This window comes from Pocillopora verrucosa, chromosome 1 (assembly GCF_036669915.1).
Source record: "Pocillopora verrucosa isolate sample1 chromosome 1, ASM3666991v2, whole genome shotgun sequence".
NCBI lineage: Eukaryota > Metazoa > Cnidaria > Anthozoa > Scleractinia > Pocilloporidae > Pocillopora > Pocillopora verrucosa.
Window position 1 is genome coordinate 29,187,057 of NC_089312.1, and position 26,565 is coordinate 29,213,621.

General features: G+C 38.6%; 4 protein-coding genes across 4 annotated transcripts; 2 read left to right on the forward strand and 2 right to left on the reverse strand.

Moving 5' to 3' along the window:
- Positions 1-603: 603 nt before the first annotated feature.
- On the reverse strand, positions 604-1,652 carry LOC131780837 (melanocortin receptor 4-like). Its single transcript, XM_059097429.2, has one exon. It carries the CDS (start codon positions 1,650-1,652, stop codon positions 738-740), a length of 915 nt encoding a protein of 304 aa, XP_058953412.1. The 3' UTR covers positions 604-737.
- A 2,773-nt stretch (positions 1,653-4,425) lies between these two features.
- LOC131780879 (large ribosomal subunit protein bL21m) lies at positions 4,426-10,594 on the reverse strand. The gene is made up of 8 exons (XM_059097479.2): positions 10,501-10,594; positions 8,365-8,446; positions 7,629-7,798; positions 6,975-7,049; positions 6,437-6,525; positions 5,567-5,619; positions 5,015-5,118; positions 4,426-4,659 (listed from the first exon to the last, which is right to left on the reverse strand). The coding sequence occupies exons 1-8, from the start codon at positions 10,580-10,582 to the stop codon at positions 4,583-4,585; spliced, it is 732 nt and encodes a 243-aa protein (XP_058953462.2). The 5' UTR covers positions 10,583-10,594; the 3' UTR covers positions 4,426-4,582.
- Positions 10,595-11,248: 654 nt separating this feature from the next.
- Positions 11,249-17,518, forward strand: LOC131780878 (lipase member K). The gene is made up of 7 exons (XM_059097478.2): positions 11,249-11,480; positions 13,398-13,714; positions 14,750-14,996; positions 15,453-15,605; positions 15,964-16,035; positions 16,616-16,684; positions 16,994-17,518. Exons 1-7 carry the CDS (start codon positions 11,352-11,354, stop codon positions 17,225-17,227), a joined length of 1,221 nt encoding a protein of 406 aa, XP_058953461.2. The 5' UTR covers positions 11,249-11,351; the 3' UTR covers positions 17,228-17,518.
- Positions 17,519-21,480: 3,962 nt separating this feature from the next.
- LOC131780927 (uncharacterized) lies at positions 21,481-25,488 on the forward strand. Its single transcript, XM_066173649.1, has 5 exons — positions 21,481-21,546; positions 21,610-21,698; positions 21,797-21,798; positions 23,834-24,002; positions 24,411-25,488. Exons 1-5 carry the CDS (start codon positions 21,481-21,483, stop codon positions 24,556-24,558), a joined length of 474 nt encoding a protein of 157 aa, XP_066029746.1. The 3' UTR covers positions 24,559-25,488.
- Positions 25,489-26,565: the final 1,077 nt, after the last annotated feature.

Sequence of the window (26,565 nt, forward strand, 5' to 3'; positions counted from 1 at the left end):
AGACGCGAGTAAACAACGGTTGTAAAGGTAGATATCTTGGTTTAGGTCACCTAACTGTTTGCTGTTGGAGGTGACTGAGTTTGCACTTCGTTTCACAGGGAACGAGTAATGATCATCCCTCGCAGATCATGCCGAATAACGTTTCCTCAAGCTGTGCAAATAACATAGAAATAACAACCGTTTGAAGTGATCTCTTAGTGACAATATTTTCAATAACTGGGAGCGTGGTATAACGTCTGTTATTTAAGAAAAGTGTAACCATTTGGTCTTTTGTTTCATTATGAATTATTTTGCTTTAAAATTTTTTCATGGAAATGCTGTACCAAGGCACTCTTACTCTGCCTTCTTGCCTTGCCCTGTCTGAATGCTCTACACTAAATGATCCTTTCACTCCCAGAAATAGGGTACAGTTAAATTCTCCCTACAAGCAAGCTGGTGGGTTATACCTCAGGATAAAGCGCATTTCGATTGAGTGTCGTAAAGCACAAAACTATAGTAACTACACCACCAACCAGAGGAAAGGAAAATACCTCCAGGAGCCAATGAGAATGCATGGTAAAAACAAGCAAACTTTTAAAGCGCGGGAAAACGTGAGAGACCAAGTCGCGATTGGTTTTAGTTTTGATGGTGATTGGCTGAAAGGACGACGAAGCGAAGTAAAGCAAAACAACCCTGGGTTACTTAAGAAAATTCAGAATACCATACATAGGAGAATTGCGTCTCAAATCGTGGAAGTGTCAAGCCGAATTAGTGCAAACGTGGCGCGCTGTTTCCTTCACAGCTTTCCTAACTTCCGTAATCCTCCAGCAGTAAAGAACGGGATTGAGTGAGGAGTTGAGGTAAACCAAAACCGAGGTTATAGCTTCAACAACAATGAGAGACGTGCTTAGGCCACGCACGGCAATAACTGCGGTTGTCAGAGCAAATGGAAGATAGCAAGTGGCTAAACTTGTATGAACCCACAGTGCATTGTAAACGGTTCGTTTGTACCGTGCTATGTTTAGTCCGGTATTAGGGCATTCCAAAGCGTCTTGCACGTGTGTTTGTTGACGTCGAATGTTGTGGAAGATTCTTATGTAACAATATGTTGAAATCGCAACAAATAACAGTACTGACGCAGTGCTCACCATGAAATATATATACGCACTCCAGATGTAGACAATTCCGACAGAGGTGCTTAAAAACCAGAACATGATAACAAGGGCACGAATTCGCATGACAGTTACAACTAATCTGTATTGTAAGCCCAATAATATCGCGAGAAGTCGATCCACGCTAATAGTGGTCAATGTAGCCAAAGAAATTCCAGAGAAAATGGTGGTCGTAGTGTAAACTATAACTTTGCTGATTCGACAAAGCTCTGAGTTTCCTCTAAGAAACGAGTAGTACATAGTGACAATAGCTGGCTGTGAAATGACGCCGACGCAGAGATCAGTGATTGCCAGAGAACGGAGAAGTAATTTTGTAGGCGGATGAAGAGAAGAGTTCTTGCATAGAGCGGCCAATATCAGCCCATTTCCAAGGGTAGCCGTTATTGTTAACAAAATGAAAAAAGAGACGACAGCTTGGTAAAAGACGAAAAGATTAGAGTTTTCTTGGTCGTTGACTCTACTGACCCAATATCGGCTACAAAACAAATCTTCACCTGCCATCACAACTGCGAGGAAGTCGCGTTCAAGATATAAACGAGCCTGAGGTGAATTGAATAAACTGAAAAAACTGCGTTTTATTGCGTTAGTCTCTTGCCGAATTAATGAAAGTCTAGATCTGTAATTGCTTTTTCCGGTCCCGAAACAGCTGAGTTAATGTGTTTTGTTTAACATTAATGATGATGTTTTTTAAGTAAAAAGTGTTTGCCATTCTTTTCTCTTTTCATCAAGAGAAGACGTAGAAAACTTAACAGCTTGACTGTCAGTTTACAAACTAAAACTAATTTTAAAATATTCTCCTAAAAGATTGTGTCAAATTTGTTTTTTTAATATGGTATTTCCTTATTAAGTGTCAGATTAACGCAGAACTGAATAAATAAATTGAAATTAATAAATGCTGTCATTCGGTGATGTCTTTCTAACATTCGATATGAAATAATTTAAACTGTGTTAAAGAAAAAATCCGTAAACTCGCGGCAAATTAGTGATGTAAATTCAACCATCTCTCTCTCTCTTTCTTTCTGGATTATTCACAATTCAGATGTTTTAAAAGGAGGTGGAAACACGACCGTGAAAACCTTCTTATTACAACTAATACTTGGAAATGATATGAAATTGTCGGTGACGTATACTATTGAATTCTACGACATACTGTACTACTATGAATTCTCGGCCATAATATCAAACAAGCGCCCCTATCGAATAAACACCCTTCCCTCTTTCCTCACTTTCTTAAATAATAGGGATACAAAGAAAACCTATGTCTATCACCGCTTTATTTTATAACTTTTTAAGTTTAGACAGCTGTGGAATTAGTACAGGAGAATAGTTCTGTTTCTTCAGTAGGAATAAGCGCCCCTTTCGATTAAGCGCTCTCTTCCAATCTGCCCCCTCCTTTGGGCATGATTTTAAATTAAGGCCCGGGCACTTATTCTAGGAAATTCGGCATCTCTGTAATGGATACGATAAGTTATAATTGGAATCTTTTCGTGGTTTAAATCGTAAAGTAACAGTAAAAGTGTACGACTAACTTCGTCACAGATTGTTTCACTTCCTTAACCTTCCAACAGAAAAAGACAGGGTTAAGTGTACTTGAAGTTGTGGAGACAACACTCGTAGAAATTTCAAATATCGTTCACTGCTCAGTGTTTCTGTTTAACATGAAATAAAACAAACTTGTCATCAGTGGCCGAGCAAGGATACCAACACCGTCACTCATTTATGTGACATAAATGAGTGACTTCCAGGGAACGAAGGAGTAGTTTGGAGGGCAGATAAATCGATATGTCCTTGAGAACAGCTGCAAAGATCAAACTGTTTCTTACGGCAGCTGATGTTGTTAGCAAGATAGAAAAATAATAAGTGTAAAATTTTTTGCTCTTCTTGGTAAATTATGCTAAAAAAAATTTTCTCACAGAGGTATTTAACGCTGATGGATGGCATTTCAGATTTCAAATAAATTTTGGAATTCAAAATTTGGCCATCTCAGTGTTCAGCAAATTACTCGCACAGACTACGTATCGTAAACCAAAAGCATATGATTTATGAACTAAAAGTTTTTAACGTCGAGTCATTATGTATCCTTTCAATGCCTCAAATCAGATCGATGTTAGTGAATGGAGAATCACATCTTAAAACCAATAAATTCTTTAAAATATTTCAGTTCACATCGACGCAGTACACCTCGCTTAAATTATTAGATTTCTTTCAGGCGTTGAGGATTGTTGATTGAAAGCACCCATTACATGTTTTATTGCGTAGTCCAAGTCAGATGAAGTGTACAGTTTAAAGCCAATCAGGTAAAACCACACGCATCAAAATTTCCGGTTTGCTGAAAAATATAATTGCTTTTTAAGTTTTGTGAAAAAAAGTCGTTTTTTAATGTTGATAACAAAGGAGAGAAATTTAAACAAAAATTTTATTGAAGTCTTTTAGCTCGGAACACGAGACATACTCCTGCGTATAAAGTAATCGTTGATAAAACAAAGGAACTCGCAGGAAAGCTTTTCTTTTAAACCGTATGCGTTCAGTTCTAAAAAAAATCTTTATCGACATTCAACACCCCGTTGGTATATATTGCATTGGCCTGGAGAAATTCTAATGCTTTTTTTCGTCTAGAGCTGTCACTATTGACTTATAAATACCTGCCCACCATCTACCGAATTACATATGAGATTTTAAAGAAGAGTTAGAGATGATGTCTCTCTATTGTCACAGCCTCACGCCCTCTCCCACCGGAATATTTCACCACGCCAACCTTGATCCAAGTAAAATCATCTTGATACTAATTCGTATAATCAACAACAAAGGAAGTCATGTGGCCCAACAAACTAAATTATTCAATCCAGAAAAAGCGGCGCCGACCTTGTTTCCCCAAACTAATTAACCCTTTACACCCTAACATCAATATGCACATTCTCCATACCGTTTAGCCCAGTTCTCTATATGTTCCTGAGGTGCTGACAAGGAGAATTTGTTTAACAGTCAAGAACTTCTTCAGTCGTTGATCATTTCCTTTATTTTTCATGACCTTAATGTTTGATTCAAGGGTGATATTGCACGAAGAAATTAGATGCTAGTCACTCTCAGGGGTCGAAAGGTCACAAGATGAACAAAGTAAAGAAAAAGCAAACTGAAGCAGGTGATCACTTTAATACTGTTCTCCAAACTCCTTAGCAGTTTTTTATTACACAGCCTGTGAAACTATATTCTGGCCAATAACAAAGTTGTTGAGAACTGAAGTGTTGACTAAAGACTACTCATTGTTGACAATGGATCATTCGTCGTGTTTTACTTTATTTTCTACAAAAAGAACCAAATCACAAGCTCAAGTTCCGTTACATGCATGGACTTTACAATGGAGATGATTCCATGTTTTGCTTGTGGATCTTTGTTAAAATCCTCCCTCAATGAGATAACAAATGGTAGAGCGTTTATTGAGCAGAAGATAAAAGTGAAGGCTGCACTTGAATGCTATTTATTCTCAGAACTGTTAGATCTTGAAAGTGTTCTAGGAAATAAGAGAACAAAATGATATCACTGATGGCTTGAATACCCAAAAAACATTAAACCGTGGTATAACCCCCCAACCCTCCCCTCCAGAGAAAAAAATGCTTGTGAGCCACAAGCGAACATGTTACTAATGTTCTCATTACATTTAGGGCGTCTTCTGCGTTTTCTAATTGAACTGAACACCGGCATAAAGGAACAGAACATAAAACAGACACAAAACAAAGATGAACAATGGTGTCATCCATACGCCTGTCTTCTCAACTAATACATTGTAAACATACTTGCAGGAAAAAAAACTGATACGCGGGTAAATTCAGCACATATAAAATTGTCACTGGGTATGTGAAATTTACCTTTCCATCTCCTATAACCCTTTCTCCGTTTCATTTTAAACACTATCTTCTTAGGGCCCTTTGTTTTTTCCAAGACTGTTGCTTCAATCTTCACAAGGTCTCGTCTATGGAAGAAAACGTAAGAGCTACTGTTACCAGGCTGGGTGAGAAAAGCCGTCTATTAGCTTCACAGCTCGATAAATACTAGTCACTTCAGAAGTAATATTCATACACATTCAACAGTATGAGTGGGCGAGGAGACTCCCGAGAAACTGCCCGGCTTATAACGCTATTCACCTCCACTTCAGTGAATAGTTGTTAAATAACCAAATAACAGAGAATGAAAGTGCATAAGCAGTTGACCACTTAGATTCGTTTTTTTCTTGATTTAAAAGAGTGTTTTAACTTTTATGAAAGTCTATCAGTCTTGAACAACCCACAAACAGTGAACGGTAAAAATTACAACTCCCTAAAAGTACTCATCTTCTAAAGAGAGTAACAAGAGTCGTTACTTTCAGAACTTTATGTCGTTGCAGTACATGTTTGCGTTTAAAGTAAGAACGAAGTACTTACGCCAGCAATGGGGTTCCTATTACGGTAAAATTTTCTCCGCCCACTAATAAAACCTGAAATATTAGAAAACTTAAATATTGTAAATAAAGATCAAGTTCAGACCATTAGCTCAAATTTAATTAATTCTCAACCTAATCCACTTCCTCATGTTTATAATTAGATTGTTACTAGATGACTCTGAAAATCTTCATTCTATCTTCAAAAATCTTTAATCTGACAAGTTACCCCCGCAATTGACTGGCATTCTGTCTAATCACTGTGTGTGACTAAACCTGGGATTCCAGCTGGCACATCAGTCCGGCCGACTGGCTGGTAACTTGACTTCACCTTTGAACACTTTTATCACAAGGAAGTCAGGGGAGAGAAGAAACATGAAAGTCCATTGTGAAGACCTGCCACTGTTCTCTGTCCATTTAATCTCCACTGCTTCTAGTGGTTTACACCTCTTTGTGACTTAAATGTTGAACTTTTCTAAGGGCATGCTCCTACAGCAGGATCCATAAACAATTCAATATCCCCCAAAAAGGTGCAGTCAGTCAAGTAAAGAAGTGGTTTTGGGCAAAGTCAAGCCCCAGGAGGGTAGGATGGGGACAAGATGGCAAGGTAATGTTGTTTAGATTGAAGATCATCCCCTCCATCCCCAGTTTTTGCCTAATCCTCTACCTCCCTGTCTGTGAACAGAACTCTTAGGCCTTTGTGAAGCAAGTGTCTATTGGGAATAGACTACTGTTGCAAAATGTGAAAAAAATGTCCTTTACTTTTTTTAGTTGCCCTCTTTTGTTCTGATGTCCCAGACTTGCCAGCCACTATGCTCAGGCCATCCATTTCATCTACCCCCCTCCCCCCAACATAACATCAAATCAAACTTGCCTTTTCAATACATATTCTATCTCCAGTTTCTGCATCAATTCTGTTGATAATTATAGTGTCATTCACAGTGATCTTAAATTGGCTCCCCCCTGATAAGAGAGAAGGCACATCACAGTAAATACAAAGAAACTGTTAACCCTTTAACTCCCAAGATCTCATTAGTAATTCTCCTTGCTGTCTGCAAAATGTTTCTCATTATTTTAGTTTGGAGAATTTAGTATCAGATCAATTAGTAATCCCATAATTGAAAATTTTCTTCATTCTCATCACTTGTCTGCATGATATTGTATAGATAAAGTAAGGAAAAATTATGTCTTGGTCTCTCATGGGAGTTGAAGGGTTAAGATGATCAATCTCCGGAAGTAAACACAAAAGATGATTACTCATCTTGACAAAGCAAACAAAATCTTAAGTTATTCCCATAGTAAGCTCAAAATGTACCATATTCCTCAATCTGTTTGTTCTCTAGAAGAGTTACACAAATGTTCATGCATTACATGTAGCACTAAATACTACATGGCCAACTCTACATACTGACCTAAATGAACCACAGCAAATATCTGACCACTCGATTCACCCTTTAACATTTCATCTTGCACATTTTTCATGACATCTACAATTAAAATTATAATATTTATATGAGCAAGAAGCCTTAATTTAAGTCTTCTTTTGGGCAAATGATATGAATAGGTGCATTACAACAATACAGACTGCTTCAAAAAATGAACCATACTGCTCCACAGCACCTCCAGCTTTCTAATAAAGAATACAAGCTTGGGAAAAGAATGAAAATTGACATTAAAATAGGCTATTACATCACTGCAAGCTGTGACCATTTCAGTTGCCATATTGGGTTGGGAAGAATTTTAGCAACTAGATTGGCAATTTAAGTTCCAATTGAACAACCTCTGTTCACTGTTCATGAAACAGTTAGTTATTAAGTTTTAATCACACAGTATTCATGGTCTTGTGCATATAGTAAGTGAGGATATCCATTTCACATGATATGACGCAGTTTTGTATATTTATTTATTTGTCTTTTTATTCACCTGTATATTTATTTTTAATTTTTTCTGGAATGCATTTCACAATTTTAGTTTGCTAAATGGCATCACTCAAGGAGGTTGAGTTGGAGCCCAGAATTAATGAAAAGTTCTGTCACTATTCAATATAGGTTCAATAAGACATGTACCTGATGAATACGGTGGACAATTTTGTTCATCCTCATCTTCTCCACTAGCTTCTGTCAGAGAACTTGATCCTGTACTAAGACTACGGATATCAACATTTCCAAGCAGACTAACAGGGTTTGTTGCTGAAAACTGAGATACTGCTGCAGCAGATTTTGTAAACATTGTGAGGCTGTTGGGATGAATACGATAACAGACTGAGAATGAACATGGGACAAAGAATAAACACAAGTGTGGGACATGATCTGATTTGTTAGTGAAAATTTGGTCTCTATGAAAGTTCACAGATGATGACACTGTCCAAACAAATCCTATCCCTCCAGGTAAGATTGCAAATGCCATTGTTATGTAAATTGTTTCCTTTCTTTCCACCCTACCAAGAGAGAAATAATTGCACAAAACTTGCACTTTGCTGGGAAACTGTGCTACATATGGTTGGGGGTTTCTTCGGAAGTCAGACTCATTTTAAGATTTTACAAGGTACACATGACCTACAATTTAACATCCTAAGGAAAGTACACAGGTGATGAAATACAGACTATGAGCTTGTTAATGCATTGAAAACAAATAGTTATTGCATTTTATAAGACCATAGGGATTTCAGGAACAGTTTTAACAAGCTATATTTTTCACTCCTGAGTCTCAAAATTCAAAATGAACTCAGAAATGAACCAGTCACCAAGAGAGTTCTCCACAGAGGGACTGAAATCTCATTATAAAAAGAAAAAAATTTAGTACCTATTTTTGACAAGGTTATTACTTGCAAGCACATTGCTATTGGCACCTTGATACTTGTGGTTTTTCACAGCAACACATAACCCTGGAAATACAAATATATATCAGAACATTAGAATTTACATTGTTGATTTACCAGAGGAAGCACTCTTGATAATTCATATGCTGAAGAAATGAAATGGGCATATCAAAATTCAACATCTAGCACCTGACAAGTGGCAGTTATTGAGGAATATTTTACCCACAATTTGTGGACAGTCCCATACTTTGTTGTGCTCCCAGTTCTTGGACAAAGAAAACAAAGGACAAAAAACATTATATTGCCTTTGGCACTACAGCTTTGTTTTAGATTGGATGGGGCTAAGGAAAGATCTTTCCATATTTTGCTGCATAAAAGTTAGAGACTGTGAGAGTGAGTCTTACAACTCGAAAATCAAGTGAAACTTAAGGTGGTACTGCATGCTAATTTGATGAATTTTTGACAATCTTGGGAATAAAATATCTCATAACAGATTTGTTGCAATGACTTGAATGATTGTATGCATAATATGTGACCAAAATTATTTTGCCAGGTGTCAAGGAACTTGTGGAATTTCATGGAATTAAGAAGTGTGTTGAAAAGGCCATTTTGGATAATTACTTCTCTAAGCTGAGACAATTAAATGTTACCCAAGATGGTTTGGCACATGCTTGAAGATAATGGGAATAGAGATTTTGAGCACAGTCCATCAAATTATATTACATTTTGACAATTTTGTCCTCAATAAAATGAACAAAAATTAAGGTTGTGATCCAATATCTTCTCATTTGGCTAATTCATGGCAGACTGTAGCAGCCTGCACTGTGAATTTTTGTCATTGCAGGTAGCTTTGGTTTGCCACGTTTTCTACCAAAATAAAAAATTTTCCCTGAGATAATGTCATTGCAGCAGCATGACACGTTGTAGCTGCACTAATTACTTTGGGAAAAGCAGCAATATCTTTGACAGAATTTGTCAGAGAACCCATATTTACTTTCCTTCCTTTTGAAAGCCATCTTGAATAATCCAGTGATATTTCGCTGCAGCAGTAAAATACAAAATAGTGCAATATAGATGATCATAATTGCTATATTCGTCTGTTATTTTTCCCAAAAAACCAATCAGAATATGAGACTTAAAACATTCACACCATCTGTAGCAATGACACCTTTCCTGGGGTGTTAAGACAATCTTGGACATTAGTGGAAGATGAAAAAGCAACACAAAAGTAGAGTTTTCAGTAAATGTTCTACACCTTCTCTTACTTACTCACTTGGTTAGGAAGTGAAAAGAAGGCAAGTGCATCATCAGGAACCACAAAATTATGACGTGAAAGTCAAAGATTTCAATTGATCAAACATGGTGTGACAAAATATAACATCTTATTATTTGCTTGCTTATGGTTGCCACCAGGATCATATCTCTATTTTCCAGGAGATTTGTCCTCTCAAACAAAACTTCTATCACACATATTTCAAAATGTTTTCCAATTGTTAAACTACAATCTTTCATACGTGAGAAAATAAAGAATTCCGAAAAGGTCAAGATAGCCTCAGGTACCACCTCAAGTTGATAAAGATTACTACGATTACATAACTGGGCTATAAATTAACTCTACACACAGAAACAATATCCAACTTTTAGACCTTTTTCATATATAAATGCCATTACTCGCGTTGCTGAACCATCAGATTCAAAACCCACGTCAAAGATTTTTACTGTTAGAACCCACAATGAATGCACTCTAGTTGTTTTATCCAACAGACTTGCCAAAATTAGTATAATTGTAGAAACACGCCGCTTCCTTCGCGCGTTCGTGTTATTTGAAGAACAAAGCATAAAACCGCCTTGGCAACTTTAGAAAAGCTGACGTTTCGAGCGTTAACCCTTTGATATATACGAATCATCAGCCTTGAAAAATTTTCCACGGCGTTCATATTACCCTTAAAAACTTAATGACGCATTGCAAGCTAAGATTGATAACTATATTCCCGGAGCAATTTTATAACAACCCGTTCAGGTTCATATGTTGCGAAAATTGGAGATATTCACTCGTCGGTAAGCCCTATATACACCGTAATAAAAAAAAAACAGGAATCAAACCAGTTATGTAATCTCACCAGCTACTGAAGTTTTCCTCAGGTTTCGAGTAAAAGATGATCGTAATAAATTTGCACAACTGACAACGTTTTTGGCCGCCATCTTGAGTCTCACAACATCCGCTGGTCAAGAAAGTGCGGTCTCCCTTCAAAACTGTGCCCCAGTTTACCCCAATCAACCCCAGTCACACCGATGTTGGGGTAGCTTCATGTTTACCTATTTGTAGGTTTAATTAAAGGAAGCATGAAAAAAATTGCTGAGAGTTGGGACAATCATGATCACACGAACGGACTTTGAAGGACTCCTATGATCAAAATAAGAATAAACAAATAATTTAATCTATAGCAAAGAGGAATCAGGAGAAAAAGATAGTTTGTTTCAGAAAAATAGGAAAAAAAAAGGGATTGAGAACACGATCTTAGGAAAATCGAACCCGGCTTGTAAAAGTACTCTATGCGGACAGTTAATTAATCATTTACGAAACTCATACAAAATAAATCACGAGTGATAGTCTGCGAATACAGCCATCTCTTATCGTGTGTCAAGATCGAGTCATGGGGTGCATTTATAGACAGGCTACCACAGAAAGTGTCATTTTCCCGCTAGTGATTACGCTTCATAATTTACTTTTCTCAACGCCGTTTTGGTAGAAGGAGTCGTCGTTGCGTGACATTTCTCATCACAGGATTCTGTGAGCACGTGTGCTCTGGGAATAGCGCATTGCGTAAACAGTAATACGATACACATTTATTTGACACGTTAAGACCTTCGCGACGCAAGTGAAGTTCCTCTTAAATCATCGTATTTGGCCTAACGGGATCAGAAGCGCTCTCTTTAAGTTTGATTGTCTCACTACGAAGGCGCTGATTTTATGGAGAACATGCAGTGGATCTTTCAGACCATCATCGTGTCCTGTTTTGTGATATTTTGTGGCGGAGAATTTATTCCTTTTAAACATTTGGGACTTCATCATACTGATCCGGATGTCTTGAGAAATGTGGTGAGTTAACTCAATCTTTTCCTGCGTGTGACGGAGCAAACAAAAAATTGCCTGAGGTGCCACACGACATCGATTGCGCGTTGCCTCCGATAAGGAAATGGAGGCAAAAAATCTAGCCGCAATCGTACTTGTAATGGTTAGTGATCTAGATGGACATCAACGACGTCAACATGCTTCAACATATCAAGAGCAATTACAAATGTTATTGCACCCGACCTTTAAATTTTTAAACGGTCTTTATTCATTTGTACGTTCTTTACTTAACATGGCTCGACAAATGTAATTAGATCGTTTGTTTTTACGCGTTACTTGGGATAGTACAAGTATGGTACCTATAGCCGATCGATAATATTAGCAAAGCACGTTCATTATAGTACGTGTATTGAGTAATCCGTCACATGCTGGCGATATGAAGTAGGCACGTGACAACCTACTGAAGGACCACCTACGGGGAAGTGAACACGAGTTATGAGTGCAGATTGCCACTAAGGGCCTGGTTACATAGAGGTGGGGGACGTCAGGTAAGTGAGGTAACCCGACTAGGTGAGGTAACCCGCCTGTCCATATGATCTCTTATTTTATTTTGATCACGTTTACATGATAGGTGGGGTTACCCGCTAAAGTTGGGTTGCCCGGTCTGCTGGGTGGGGTTACCCAGTCAGCTGGGGTGACAATTTGCCATGTAAACGTCTCAAGGTGGGGTAGCCTACTTAGCCGGAGTTGCGTTCATGTTACCAAAGAATCAAATGAGCCAAACACGAGTGTTTCAAAACTTACTTTAAAATTTACTTTTGTTTGTTTTTAAAACAAACAGAACTAAAACTGCAAAACACCAATTTTAACCTCGACATCAATTCATGATTACTCACGTTTTTACCTTGAACCCAACACTACATTAACATGTTATGCCGAAGTGAGGACGTCGTACCGTTAGAAACAGTGAACGCTTCGAGCTATTGGCGAAAATCTTAGAGGAAAATAAGTTGCGTTTATTCGGCAACGTTTTACCACACGTCGCCGTAGTGACATTTAACTCCTGCGAGCGCGACAACAACCCCGAGAATCTTCACCTTGGCATTCCGGGGTTGTAAGATTGTAAGTAAATGCAGGCTATTCTTTCACCATGGCTAGGCGTGTTACCTTACCTACCTGGGGTCCTCCACCTCCATGTAAATAAGCCCTTAGTATAGAATGATGTATTGAACTATGATCGAATGAATCCACTTAAGAAATGCTATTTTCATCAGTATTTTAATTAAGAAAAAAAACAAAAAAAGGAAGACTTAAATACGCACAGCAATGGTTAAATTATACGATTAGAGGGGAATAAAACCTACTTTTCCAGAAATTGTGCGGTTCATAAGACTTACAATGATGCTCAGTGTTCATCTTGTGATGTGTATGATTTGAAACCGATACCTGACTTTCCGTGACTGCGAGAAAAAACAACTGATTTACGTTGTTTAGATAAAGAAGTGGCAAGCAGTTTTTTAATCAAGCAAAGTTGCTCTGTTCGAAGTACAAAGAGCTCTTAGAGCACACAAGCCTGACTTGCGTGTCCATGTCACACGCAGGTTGTATATCAAAGTTAAACGATTTTACTTCAGAAAGTAAATGAAATTCAGACAAACCATAGTTTTCACTGAATTTTGTCTCTTTCTGAGATAGCATTCTTCCTTTGTGTGTCAAAACACTGTATTTTGTATGTATGCTCCTGCTGTCAGTTTTTTCGGATTTTTAACACCACTTAAAACAACAATCGACCTTCGACCGGCTAAGATCACGCTTGCTGACATAAAAACTGCCAAGGCAGAACAAAAATTCAAGTGTATATATCTACGTAAGATAAAGCTAAGTCGAACGTCGTCCACGAGGAAGGATTTAAATTATCTACTTAGTTGAATTTTTTCCCTCTAGACTCAAATAATTGCCAGCAGAGGATACCCCGTCGAAGAGCATCACGTGACGACAGAAGATGGCTTTATTCTTGCCTTGCAAAGGATTCCTCGCGGAAGGAACGAAAAGGAAAGTTCTTCTCGTAAAGAGGTAGTATTCTTACAGCATGGCCTTCTTGCAGACGCGACGAACTGGATCATAGATACTCCAACCAGAAGCTTAGGCTACATGCTCGCGGACAGCGGCTACGACGTGTGGCTTGGAAACATCCGGGGAAATGATTATTCAAGGCGTCACGTGAAGTACTCTCCACATCAATCAAAATTCTGGAATTGGAGGCGAGTTTTTGATCTTGTTTTGAAGATAGATTTCAAAAATACCCACTTGAATTCCTGTTGGTGTCTTAGCGCGAGCGCACTAGTTACTTGAATAACCATTTTCGCGGGCGGGGTGATAACTTTTTCGGCTAAAGGTTAAAATTTTGGCCGATTTACAGCTTACAGTTGATATCTTTCCATTGCTGTCACCAGAAATTTTTATTACGGTTAACCTTTTTTACGACTAACAGTTAAAATTTGTCAATTTTTACGCCCAGCAGCCAAATTTTTTTTGGCCGTTTGACGGCTAACGGTTAGCCCCATTGGAACCCTCAATATGTACTCTTTTAGTAAGGTGGGTATTTCTTCAAAGAACTTAAAACCATGACTTGTAAAGCATTTTCAGTGTTTCAAATTACTTTTGATATATTCGCTGACATTAAGTGAATTCACTGAGATCTGACAGTTATGATACCCTTTGTTTAAAAACCTACTGAAAATGAAAGTTTATTTGATTTCCTCGTGAGAGAAAACCTTGTTAGTCGTTTCATGGTGATAAGATACTTTGTGAGCTGTTTTAACTTATTGGCAAGAGAATATCAACAGTTGATATTCTCTAACTCATTGGTCATTTTGCGTTGTTACTTGTGTTGACTGCATATATTGCGCCCGACCTTGTTCCTAGTTCCTTCTCACCCACCAGCGCGAAAGGACCTCAGTAAGGATGGCAAAAAGAGTGACCTTGGGTACGAGTTCGGTTTGCACGCTGCATGTGCATGCATGAAAGCTTCGTGCAGTAGGTGTGTCATAGGTTGTCAATCGTTTTTGGGATAAACCCTCTTTAGATCGGTGCGCGTTTGTAAGGAAAATCGTTGCGAGACAACTAGAAGTAGGAAGGAGTTGGAAAAGGGAACCCTCTTCGACTAAATATTGTATGAGTTTTTACCAGTGCCTTTCTTGACCCTCTAAGTCACTGTTAATGTCTTGACAATTCTTTACTTTTCATGCCTATTACCTCCTCTGGGTGTGTTTCACTCCGGATTTTTAATTTCGCAGTTGGCAAGAAATGGCTAAGTACGATCTTCCCGCCATGATCAATTATGTACTGAAAGTCACGGGTGAAGAGCAGCTGTATTATGTCGGTCATTCGCAAGGGACACTGATTGGTTTCACAGGATTCTCTGAAAATCCAGCTCTGGGAGAAAAAATCAAGATATTCTTCGCTTTAGCACCTGTCTATACTTTGAATCATTGTACAGACATTGCAAAAGGCGCAGCAAAGCTCATATATCCACTTGTCAAGGTGAGGAGAAAACCTTAAGATTTATCATATTTGACGAAGAGGACAGGAGATATCTATTACACATATTAAGTATGCACCTCGCACTGCGCGAAACAAAATTTGGGTAAGGGTTCCGAAAACCGGACCCCAAGCTCTCATCAGAATGATCTTCACGGTGGAAGCTCTGAGGTGAAAGTTTCTTTTTCATAATGGCAAGGATTCTGGGATCAATGTCAGCATCTGAGAAACTGCGGATCTACCCTCCCCCCCCCTCCCTCCCCTAGACCAACATTAACGCTGACTTGTTACCAGTTGACTGTTTCAGGGCGGGGGGAAGGGTAGGTGCGCAGTTTCTCAAATGATGGCGTATCGTCTCTCTGTTATTCGGCACGACGAAATTTACTGCTCTAGGATCCCAAATCTCATTTTGGAAAAAAGAAGTGAGTAAGACAGATTTGCTTTTCCTCTTCTCTTTAGAAATTGTTTCCTGGTATGACCTTTGATCTTCTTCCCGGAAACTTCTTGAGAGCTCTGGTCAATCTGGGTTTCTGCGCAAATCCTATCTCTGAGCGAGTTTGCTATGATTTCATGGAGTTGACGATTGGTATGGATAGCGAAAATATCAATAAGGTAAGATGTTGACAGCAAAAGACAATTTAAGAAACCGTTTGTTATTTATCGCCTGAGGGGGGGGGGTTAAGGATTTTTGGTGTGTCACGATATTAAATTTACATGACACCCCCCCCCCCAAAGGCTCTAGAATATTATTATGATCTTCCCCTCTTTGGCAGTTGATTTCTTTTGTTCTCCTTCCTTTATACTCTGTTGCAACGACTGATCCCCTACGTTCCTCCTGAAAACCATGTGATTCCCCCCCAAAAAAGTCCACCCTCCTCCCACCCCCTCAGGCGATAAATATGATATATATATTTTACTCCATAGTCACAAACTTTGATTTTCACTGACCTGTTTTTCCACGTCTTGACAGTCGAGAGTACCTGTGTACCTGGGTCACTTTGCAGAGGGGACATCTTTCAAGGACGTTGTGCATTTCGCACAGGTGTGTATTCTAAAGGCTCTTGGGAGACTGGGGAGATATCAGCAAACCAGTGATCAATAGGATAGGAAATCACGTGCACTTGTTATACAGATACATTGCTATTGCCGGCAATCGAAGTCGCTGTAGTGGTAGCCAATCAGTAGCAGAAGTGCTGGCAGTATCTGTGGTAAAAGTTGTTGGAAAAGAAAAAAATAAGTTATAAAGAAAAGCTCTGCTTTAGCGACTCCGGCCTCTTTTCCAGCTTGTGATGGTGGCTCAGTTCTCCCTTTCCCCCCCTCCCCTCGCAGCCTAGCACTCTCAGCTTTCGGGTAAACAAAATGACGAGTGTATAATGCGTAATCGGTGGGTTTGCTAAGAGTGTTAAACATTTTTAATTTTTGACATCAGATGGTGTACGAATTGTCCAAAATTAAATAATTGAATAAAAAAACGGTAATGTAATCTAACAAAGGTCGTATGTAACACCTTTTCACTTAGTCTAATGCATTAAATTTGAAACAATATCTCTTTCCTCGATGCTCTCCTCTGCTGCAAACTGGAGCTTTTACCTTAATCCTACTTTACTTGTTTACGTTTGTAGTTGATTGTGAACAAAAAGTGTCAGAAGTTTGATTACGGTGAAGCTGGGAACATGAAACACTACAATCAGGTAACGCATTATACCAGTTTGAGTTTGTGTTCATGTTATGTAAGGTTTCCATCAGTTTTACTGAAACAGAATAACAAAACGAATACAAATAGTTGCATAAGTGACCGTCACTTGAAATTAGTATGCCTAATCACATGATGCCATGCTGGTGTCGGGAAGTTGTTTTCAGAGCGTTCTGAGAACCTACCTACGTTGATATTTCTGTGGATAAGCAGAATCGTGACATTTTCGGCTGGTTCAGAAGAGGGTTGCCAAGACGTCGGCCCTGATTTTGTCGTCAGTTTTAATTTTTTTCTCTTTTCTCTCCAGGCCACCGCTCCTCTCTATAACGTGAAAGACATGACTACCCCAACTGTGCTGTTTGTAGGGGCCCACGATGTTCTCGGTGACCCAGCGGATGCGGCAGCACTTAAGCCGCAAATCTCTAACTTAATACACTATGAAGTTATTCCCGGCTGGAATCACTTGGACTTTCTATACGGGATAGACGCAGCAAAAATTTTGTATCCCAAGATTTTGTACACTATGGAGAAGTTTGAATAGGGCTCTAAATCTGTGCACCTCGTAACATTAATATCTGGCCCTCGGTTGATCGGAATTTACACTCTAGATTCATTTCAAGTTATTCAACGGATATTCAAGCGAAAGATAGTTTAAACATTTTTGTAAAAAGCAATTTACCACTGCATGTCGAACACGGCAATGTGTGCGATCGCTCTCTAGCTAATGTTTATAGTTAATTTAAAAAATGGTTATAAAGTTAAAGGATTGCATTTGGTGTAGGGCATCCATAAGTGCATTGATTAAAGGTCATGGTCTTGACGTTAAAATGAACTGCACCATTGTTTTGATGACTACGACGTGATGAGACAATTATGTCCCAAAGAGACAGATTTGGGTGAATACAGGAGCTCCTCGGTTCACGTTTCTCTTTCCGCTAAGTTTGCGGAGCATTGCAGGTTACCCCAGGATTTCGTCAGGTTTTCCGGTAGTTCCCTTTTAGTCATGTACTTATTGAGGGTAAGAGTCTTTCCCGTGAACACAACACAAACCCTCATCTCTTATCTTCTTGATTGTAAGGAAGACAAGGAACGTGGTTCTGACTCAAACTAACCTGACACGTGTTTATCTGTTTTTTCTTTTCTTTTTATTTGTTATTTATTTGCTCTTTCATTCTATTGAGGAAGTTATATTCATGATTTAATGGCATACATAAAACAGCTGTGCTAGTCGTTATAATTCTTGTCGAGTTAATCCAGGTGGATGATCTTATTAAGTACACAATGTAAAACCCCAGCTTGGGTTAATTAAATGGCGGAAAACGTTTTAAAATTTGACCTAAAATTTCTACACGATTTTTCTTTTCCATTTATTTGTTCAGCTTGGAGATCTGTCAGAGCATTTTATCTGGGTTGCACGCTTGACATGAATCTCTTTTGCGCTATTTCCCCTTTGTTCAATTACCGCCCTCATCCCCGCCAACCCTTCTACTGTGGCTAATAGTCCCTCAATGGGTGCAAGAGTAGTATTACTTGGAGTTGTTGATTTGATACGGGATTTGATTGAAACATTACGTGTCTTGTCCAACAAACCGAAGACGGCTGTTGACTTGAACATTCTAAAAATATACCCATCGAACTAGATAGAAGGTTCCTTCAACTCCATGGAAAAGATAGAAGTTGAGCAATACTAAAGATTGTTATCGTCAAAGCTCAAATTGGTCATAGCGTCTCATCGATGGTGTAATTTAATTTAATTACCTAGAGGTTTACTTTTTCATGCCTTAACTTGATACTGAATACATCCCATCCCATTATAGAATAGTAGTTACAGTCAGTTGTATTATAAACGAATCATTAAGTATTATTTACAGAATTTACTGAAACCTAAGCTTGTTACGGACCAGCTTTTATTATTTAAGTTAGCCTTTCGTTCTGCTGTTCAAATTCGAGCTCTATCATGGCGAAGTCTTCTAACGCTTTGTGGATTGCTACATCTGTTATTCTGGTTACTGTAATGGCTGGCAGTGTAATGCTGTGGAGCAAAAGGGAAACATCAGGTCAGTTATAATTAAGTTCAATATGTCGTAACTTCAATGCCCAGTTGGCCTTTAGTTGATGACCGAGTAACACTTAGACAGAACTTTTGGCCCCAGAATGACCCATTCCAAACTCAGTTATGAATCTATGATTGACTGGTCTTGTTTTCCACAAAAAGGGGTCTGAAGTGAACAATCGAAAAGTTCAGCGAGTATTCGAGAAACTTTTTGCTTATAGGGAATAAAACCTACGTAGCGAAAGTCACGTTTTTTGCTTGCATTCCTTCGATCTCTCACAATTCTCAGTTGGGGGTCTGATATACCTACAGATCGAACATGTCGAATCAATCACTAAAGCTAAGCCGTTCATTTCACACATTGAAATCATGACATCAATACTAAATGGGAATATGGGCTAAAATCGAGAAACAAGTGCGTTACAAGTTCGATTTTTCTAATGCAGCGTTGGTCAACTTCCACGACACCGGGTCAAGACAACTTTTGATTAATTGGACCATGTCTTCAAGAGAAGCAATCACGTCCAGAAAACGCAACATTTGCCAAGTGTTTTACAGATGTTTCATAACGTTTGCAAAAGAACAGGTTCTCCCTTTAACATCATCTCTTACGGATGAAATAATATACAACTTTAAAAACCTGCACTTGACTTTCAGAGAAATGATCTCTCAGAGATTTCAAGTTTTCACTCGAGAGTAAATGAATGAGGAGGATATACTCTCGACCATTATAATCAACAGCAGTCGGTAGACTTCGAACTGCATCAGTGAGTTACCTGATATTCTGGCTGTGTTAAATACTAAAAGCTCGAGGTCGATTACAAAATCTTAAATCTTCCTGCACTTATCATGTTGTACGTCAAATCAACGCAGACTCTGCAATCAAGAACATGCATGCCAAGTTTATCATAAAGATTCCTCCAATGATTTTTCCCAGAGATGGGTACTTCCGTGGGAGTAATTGATCAATTTTTGGGAACAGGGATGGTGTTGAAGGCTTCTCACCGACTATGACCCTGTTTCGGACAAAAAAATAGAAATCAACAAACCTTCCCTGAGTAGGAAAAAACCCATCAATTAGGGGACCTCTTTGGACAAATATTTTGTGGACAAATATTTTTTAATACCTTATTCAGGAAAATCCTCATTTGCTGTAATTTCGATACACAAATATTACCAACGCGAGTTACAAAACAAGTTTCGACCAAGAACTCGTCAGTTGATCGCTATACAATATTAGAGTGAACGTAAGCATGCTTCCGTGTAGCAACATGTGAATAAGATAACCTCTCCAGTGAAATCTCCCAGAAACTACTTTTTTCATTCCACTTTTTTCTTAATTCACCGAGACGCTGGGGTAAGGCTCATTCGAGTATTTGCGATATTTGATCATGGAACAGACTTGACTTTGGAATGTCGTCTAGCTCACGGTTCATACGGTTTTAGGTAAACAGCGATACTTCTCGAATGAATAGAAGTAAACAATATTTGGGATATCTGTCAACACATCCGACTAGCTAATTGTTTTTACGCCAAAGTAGCTTTACCTTATCTTTAAGAAAATCCTAACAAAAATGACTAAGGCTCATTCAATTAACCTAAATTCCTTGTACATGCAGTACAAAGAAAAATAAATGAAAAGTCAAAACAAAACCCGTGTAATAAAACTTTGACAGTTTTAAGTAATGTTACCTGTACTTACTTCCAAGTGTCATTTACTCTTCTACAAATAAGTCAAAAGAGAACTTACAAATGTGTATGACTGTACTACGGGTCACGGACAGCCTAGCCTATACATACCCACCGAGACAACAGCTGCGAAAAAGACTAGCAATCTACATTCTTCTTGCCCAGAACTAAAAAAAAACCAACTACAACAACAGCCAAAAAATTGCCTCACAAAGGCTGTTAAGGGTGATAATCTCGCATCTTAAGCTATCCAAGTATGTTTCAAGGCCAAAAAAAGGAGCAGCCTAGCCCGAGGCTAGCAAAGCAAGACATTTAAAAAAATCTATTTAGTCATCAGCATTTATACAATCGAGCAAACTCAGCAATAAGAACGAACAAGAGATTATATTCTCTTGGAACGACTGAACAAACCACCCAACTTGCTCAGAAAATATTTGAAAGGAAATGAACTAAATCAACTCGAAAACAAAATTATAATTTTCCCACTTTCAATGACTATTTCCATAAGCGTCTACTGATGATTACATTACATCGATGTAATGGGCGGCTGGGGCGAAAGGTGAAATCCAAGCTCGAGAGCGGGCTCGGGAGACTGATAGTCGATTTTTATTGAAACTTCCACTAAATAACATCTCCTATGGTTTTATTGTTCTGTTTCAGGAATGAATCAAACTCCGCTAATTCCCTATTTGTCATAACCGTCTTTCAATAGTGAGCACTATTTTTAGAATAAGAATGATTTACGTCATTGAATTGAGAAGTCGCAGTCTCTTTGGACGAGCGTTCTCTATCGTCGAAACTTAAAATTTTAGAATTAGTTCATTTGAATGGAAGACGTTTTAGTATCCACTTTGGGTGCGGGCCATTAGCAACACGCACAAGTTGGTTAGGAACCTCTCAACAGTGTTTTGTTTTTTCGTGATGTCCGCCGGCACGATGCTCAAACATTCTTTAATGACTCCACCTTTTGAATTCAATAGTTCAAACGAGACAAAGGCTATCTCAGTGTCATCACGCTAGACAGTCCGTACGCTCCCATCCGACACACGGCAATGTTGATAACAGACAATTTAAAAACGCGCGTCAACCCGAAACGGTTCAGTGCCACAGTGAAGTTTGTCGTGTGAGGAGATCGAGGATTTTCGAGGTTGTGATTACTAAATTGAGCATTCATGGCCAAGGAAAAAGGCTATTTTCCACTCTGTACAGGAGTTTCCATCGCCTTGTTAGTGGTTGTGGCCTGTCTTCTTGTTATTCTTAATAGAGGCAAGTAATTTTATCATTAATTGAACTTTATTCATTTCAAAAAAATATCAACAACCATAATATCATCAAACCAAAGATTAATCGCCACTCTCTGTGACTGAGAAGTTGATTTATGAGAATAGAGACACTTCTCGATTAGCCGGTTAAGTCGCTTAAAAGCGATTTTTCTTTCCACCCATTTCAACAGATTCATACTGCCCTTTAACTTACAAAATTTTAAAATATAGAAACGGGATTGTAAAGCGCGGTAAGGAGTGACTACTATGATGAAATATTTGAAATATAAATTAAATCTAGGGAAACAGGACACATTTCTCTCAGCAACTTTATTTCAACTTAAAACCTTTCGCAAAGAAGACTTTGAACGTGACTTCGCAGTCTTCGCGTGGTTAATAATCATACTTCAAGTGCTGATTTGATAAGTAAACTTCTTCAATCATGTAGGACTTCGCTGTTCTCAATTATACCAATTCATTCTTTATCATTCGCAATCAATCACGTCAAAAGAAATTTAGGGTATTCTAATTAGTGTATCTGTTACGAAAACTTGCGTCCACTCTTCCTCGGTAGGTAATCATCAAGGAGAGTTTATAATGCATACTTCAAACGTGCTTATCTTGCTTCAGTTTCTTTCTTTCCGCCGATATACCGTGTGTAGAAGAGCTTTAGGCTACAATTGAGAAATTGAACGTTTCCGGCCCAACTCCTCCCATTTATTTTCGACCGATCACGCAAAGAACCTCATGGATCATTGGTCAATGAGAACTGCTCTCGTGAAATCGGTTTCGTGCTTTTTCGTGTCAACAAGGTTTAGAAATCAATATCCTACTTGTTGTTTATAAGGAAACTGAACCAATTTATTCATAAACAGGATTTATTAGTTTAATTAGTATAAGCTACGATCAAAACAATTTTTTGTCCTGTATTGAACAAGCCCGATGCACGATTTTTTAGGGTTTTTTTTTCTTTTGCTTTCTCGTTGAGCGTTTTGCACATCACAGTTCATTTCACCTAGTTTAATCTAATACAGTACCACGTCGTTTCAGTTGTATCCTTTTAATTGATGGCCTGGTGAGCAATTGACGTGTTAATTTAAGTAGTTATTCAGTTTTATCAAAATTCGATAGCTATTTTGCAAATTGTGAAGGGAAGTTGTAGCCGTACGTGACTCAGATAGATTACGTGGTAATAATGTCATTTTTATAATGAGAAGTGGATAATTAAGATTTCACTTATCAGTAATGAAAAATCCATCAATTTTACTTGAACTGTAAAAACATCAAACAAAAAAAAGAGAAAAAAACGCGATGATCACCTTAGACAGTACTGCATCTCTGTTGTATCCAGCGACCTTATTTCAAATGGCGAAATACTTTAACTGCACTAGGCTTCATAGGTTTACATTGGAAATTTATTTCAGAAGCTCTTAAATGTTCATTCGCTAAGTCGAAATGATTTCGTGTTGCCACCCGTTTGGAACGCAGATCGAGTAGAGGAGCCACGGGTTTTTTATGCAGGTAGTGACATACAGTCTCTTTCTTTGATTAACGTCAATTGAAGCTTTGAAGTTTCATACAGTTTAGGTTTTACCTTGAGTTTTAGAAAGCTCTCACTTCATTTGGCGCGCCATACAACGATTGCATGTTTTACAGATGGAAAGCCTGATGGAATTTTATAATTATTCGCAATTTCGCCGATATGTTAATGAGACATTTTAATTAGACGAGCTAAGCCTGAGACATCATATTTGGAGAAACAAGGCTTTAAAAGTTTATTTCATCTTGGTCTTCTTCGCTCACGTTATCATCTCAAGATTCCGCCTCCTCGAAAAATAGGAACAAAATACTCTCCAGGGTAGTTTTTTTTCTGTTTATTTACCAAACAAGAGTATTCTGCCGGCGTTGTCAGTTTGACCATAAATTCAGTTTTTGTCGGGACACAGAGAGGGGAATCAGCAACACCAGTTTTGATTGATCCCACATTCCTGTGAGTCAGCTAAGTATGAGTTAAGTGAAAAAATTCAATGAAGCCCATTTGGATGGGGAAATAACGGCAAGAATTTTTTTGTTGATTTATCTTTCCCTCTAGACCCCAACTTAACTGATATTTACTCCGACTGGCTCTCTATGTTTTCCTCAGATAACACAGAGATTGCTACGGAACATGTACAAAACCCACGAGAGACTGCACCCAAACATAAGAAGAACATCTCACAGACAGGGAATTCTACTTTAATAACTGAGACAAAATCAACACATATTCACTACAATCGAAGGGAGTTCTGTCAAACGTGCTGTCACACACCACCGTAAGTATCTAAAACAATGTAATTTGGCTATCGCGGAGTTTGAATAATACTTCAACAGCTTCTTCATACCCTCCCCTCCCTTCCGCTTAATAAAGCAAATCCAAACACGCTGAGGGAAAAAAAATTGGGATTGTGTCATTTTCGTTTCGGACAGTGCTCCACTCACATAGTGTCGACTCTCGTTATTATTATTATTATTATTATTACGTTTCTTTAGAATAAGAATTTTCTCTTTGGTCGAGGACGGTCTCGTTCTAAAATGTTCACCACTGTTTGAGTGTCTCAGCCCTTGTACTACAAGTTGCAGTACCGGCTGATTCAAAATCAACTTCGTCGAAGTCCTTTGTATTTTGAAAATGCGTTGCAATAATTTTAATTAAAGAAGTCGTCTATTTCTCGACAACACAGATGCTGGTACAAGAACCATAAAAAATGTAGCAAGTGTGCGAACAGTAGACAACCAAAGATCTTGATAAAAAGAATTCTTCAAAGATCGAAGACGAAAGCGGCGAAACATCATCTCAGAAGGAATAACAAAACAAACTTGAAGGATTAATGAGGAACAATAAAGTAAAAAGAACAACATTCAACTTTAAATTACAGGAATTCTTTAGCAGATAGCTGGCCTCGCGCAAATTCTTCGTCTAGAGGGAGCTTCTTACTCAGGGAATTCGAAAAACAAGCGAGGAAGTAGGTCATATTCTGAATTGTCAAGAGGAAAATGAAATACTTGACCCTCAAAACCATCAGTGCAAACTTAATGCACGATCTTTGTTGGCCTATTGTCACGCAAAGGACGAGAATATATCTAAGCAGTACGAGACTGCACCTGGCCTACAGTTTACATATCCACGCATGTTCAGTTAACGCTTAAAAATCTTAGTCTCCCCTTCATGTCTCAAACACAGATTTTGAAATTCGAGAATTTTATCAAGATATTACCAATGTATTAAATTATATATACTCTATATCACATTTAAATTAAATAGGGTCAAACATCAAAGTCTGTATCTTAATTGAAACAGGCTACTTTACAGTCCAGCTCTAAGTGTAAGTTTCTTCTCTTCTTTTGTTTTAAGACATCTCATCTAAAAAGTTTAGCTGAGAGAGGAGAAATAATTTGAAGGGCTAAGTGAAGTTTCGATACACTTCGTTTTAAAAAGAACCAGCGATAAAGCTCGGGGCTATGCCCCCTAAAACCGAGCTAGTGCCGCAATACATCTTAGGGCCTGTTAACATGGAGGTGGGGGACCCAAGGTAGGTGAGGTAACCCGCCTAGCCGTGTTCGAAAAATAAAAAAGCGTTTACGTGCAATCTTACAATCCCGGGGTGCTGGGGTGAGGTTTCTTGAGGTTGTTGTTGCGCTTGCAATTAAGGGCCTGTTTACACGGAGGCGGAGGACCCCAGGTAGGTGAGGTAACCCGCTTAGGTGGGGTAACCCGCCTTTCCATATAATTATTTCTTATTTTATCTTGATCACGTTTACATGATAGGTGGTCTGCCAGGTGGGGTAACCCTGTCAGCTGGGGTGACAATTTGCCATGTAAACGTCTCAAGGTGAGGTAACCCGCCTAGCCGGGGTCGCATTCATGGCAAAAAGCTCAAAAGCTAAACACGTATATTTTAAAAATGTGCATTTCCTAGCCGTCTCATGGCAGAAATCACCAGAAACCGCAACGGACACACAAGGAGTGTAAAATGTTCAAATGTGTTGTGTTACGCCGTGTTTGGTTTCGCGAGGAACCGTTGACTTTATACGTTATACGGAATAGTTTGGGAAACCAAATATGGTCGATTTACAACGCTAAATATTCCGAAATGTGAACATTTTACACTCCTTGTGTGTCCGTTGCAGTTTATGGTGATTTCTGCTATGAGACGGCTACGAAATGTACAAAGTTTTAAAACATACATGTTTCACTTTTGAGCTTTTTGCCATGAGCGCGACCCCGGCTAGGCGGATTGCCCCACCTTGAGACGTTTACATGGCAAATTGTCACCCCGGCTGATAGGGTTACCCTACCTGGTAGACCGGGCAACCCGCCTAAGCGGGTCACCCCACCTATCATGTAAATGAGATCAGGATAAAATAAGAAATTATATGGACAGGCGGGTTACCTCACCTACCTGGGGTCCCCCACCTCCATGTAAACAGGCCCTTAGATATGTCTAAACTTTGTCAGTGAATAGTACTTTTTGCGCTCGCTGATTGGCTTATTCGTAAGTGATTGGCAAGGACCGTTCACCCTCAGAGCAACCGAAAACAAAATCTTGGGTCAAGAGTGTTACCCTTTGCATCTTAACATCAGAATGCAAGTTACCTGAGGTACTCTCGAGGAGAATTCGTTTAACGGTCAAGAGCTTTTACATTTGATTCAGGAGTGGTGGTGTATGGAGAAATTAGATGCTTATCACTCTTATGGGTTTAAGAGTCAATTTCCGAATATACTTCAATGTTATGACCAACAGACGCTAATCGTTTGGTCTCCATGTAGTCTAAACTGAATCAATTATTCACCTCAGAGTCAGTGATATTTACTTCCATTTTTGTGATTAATTATCC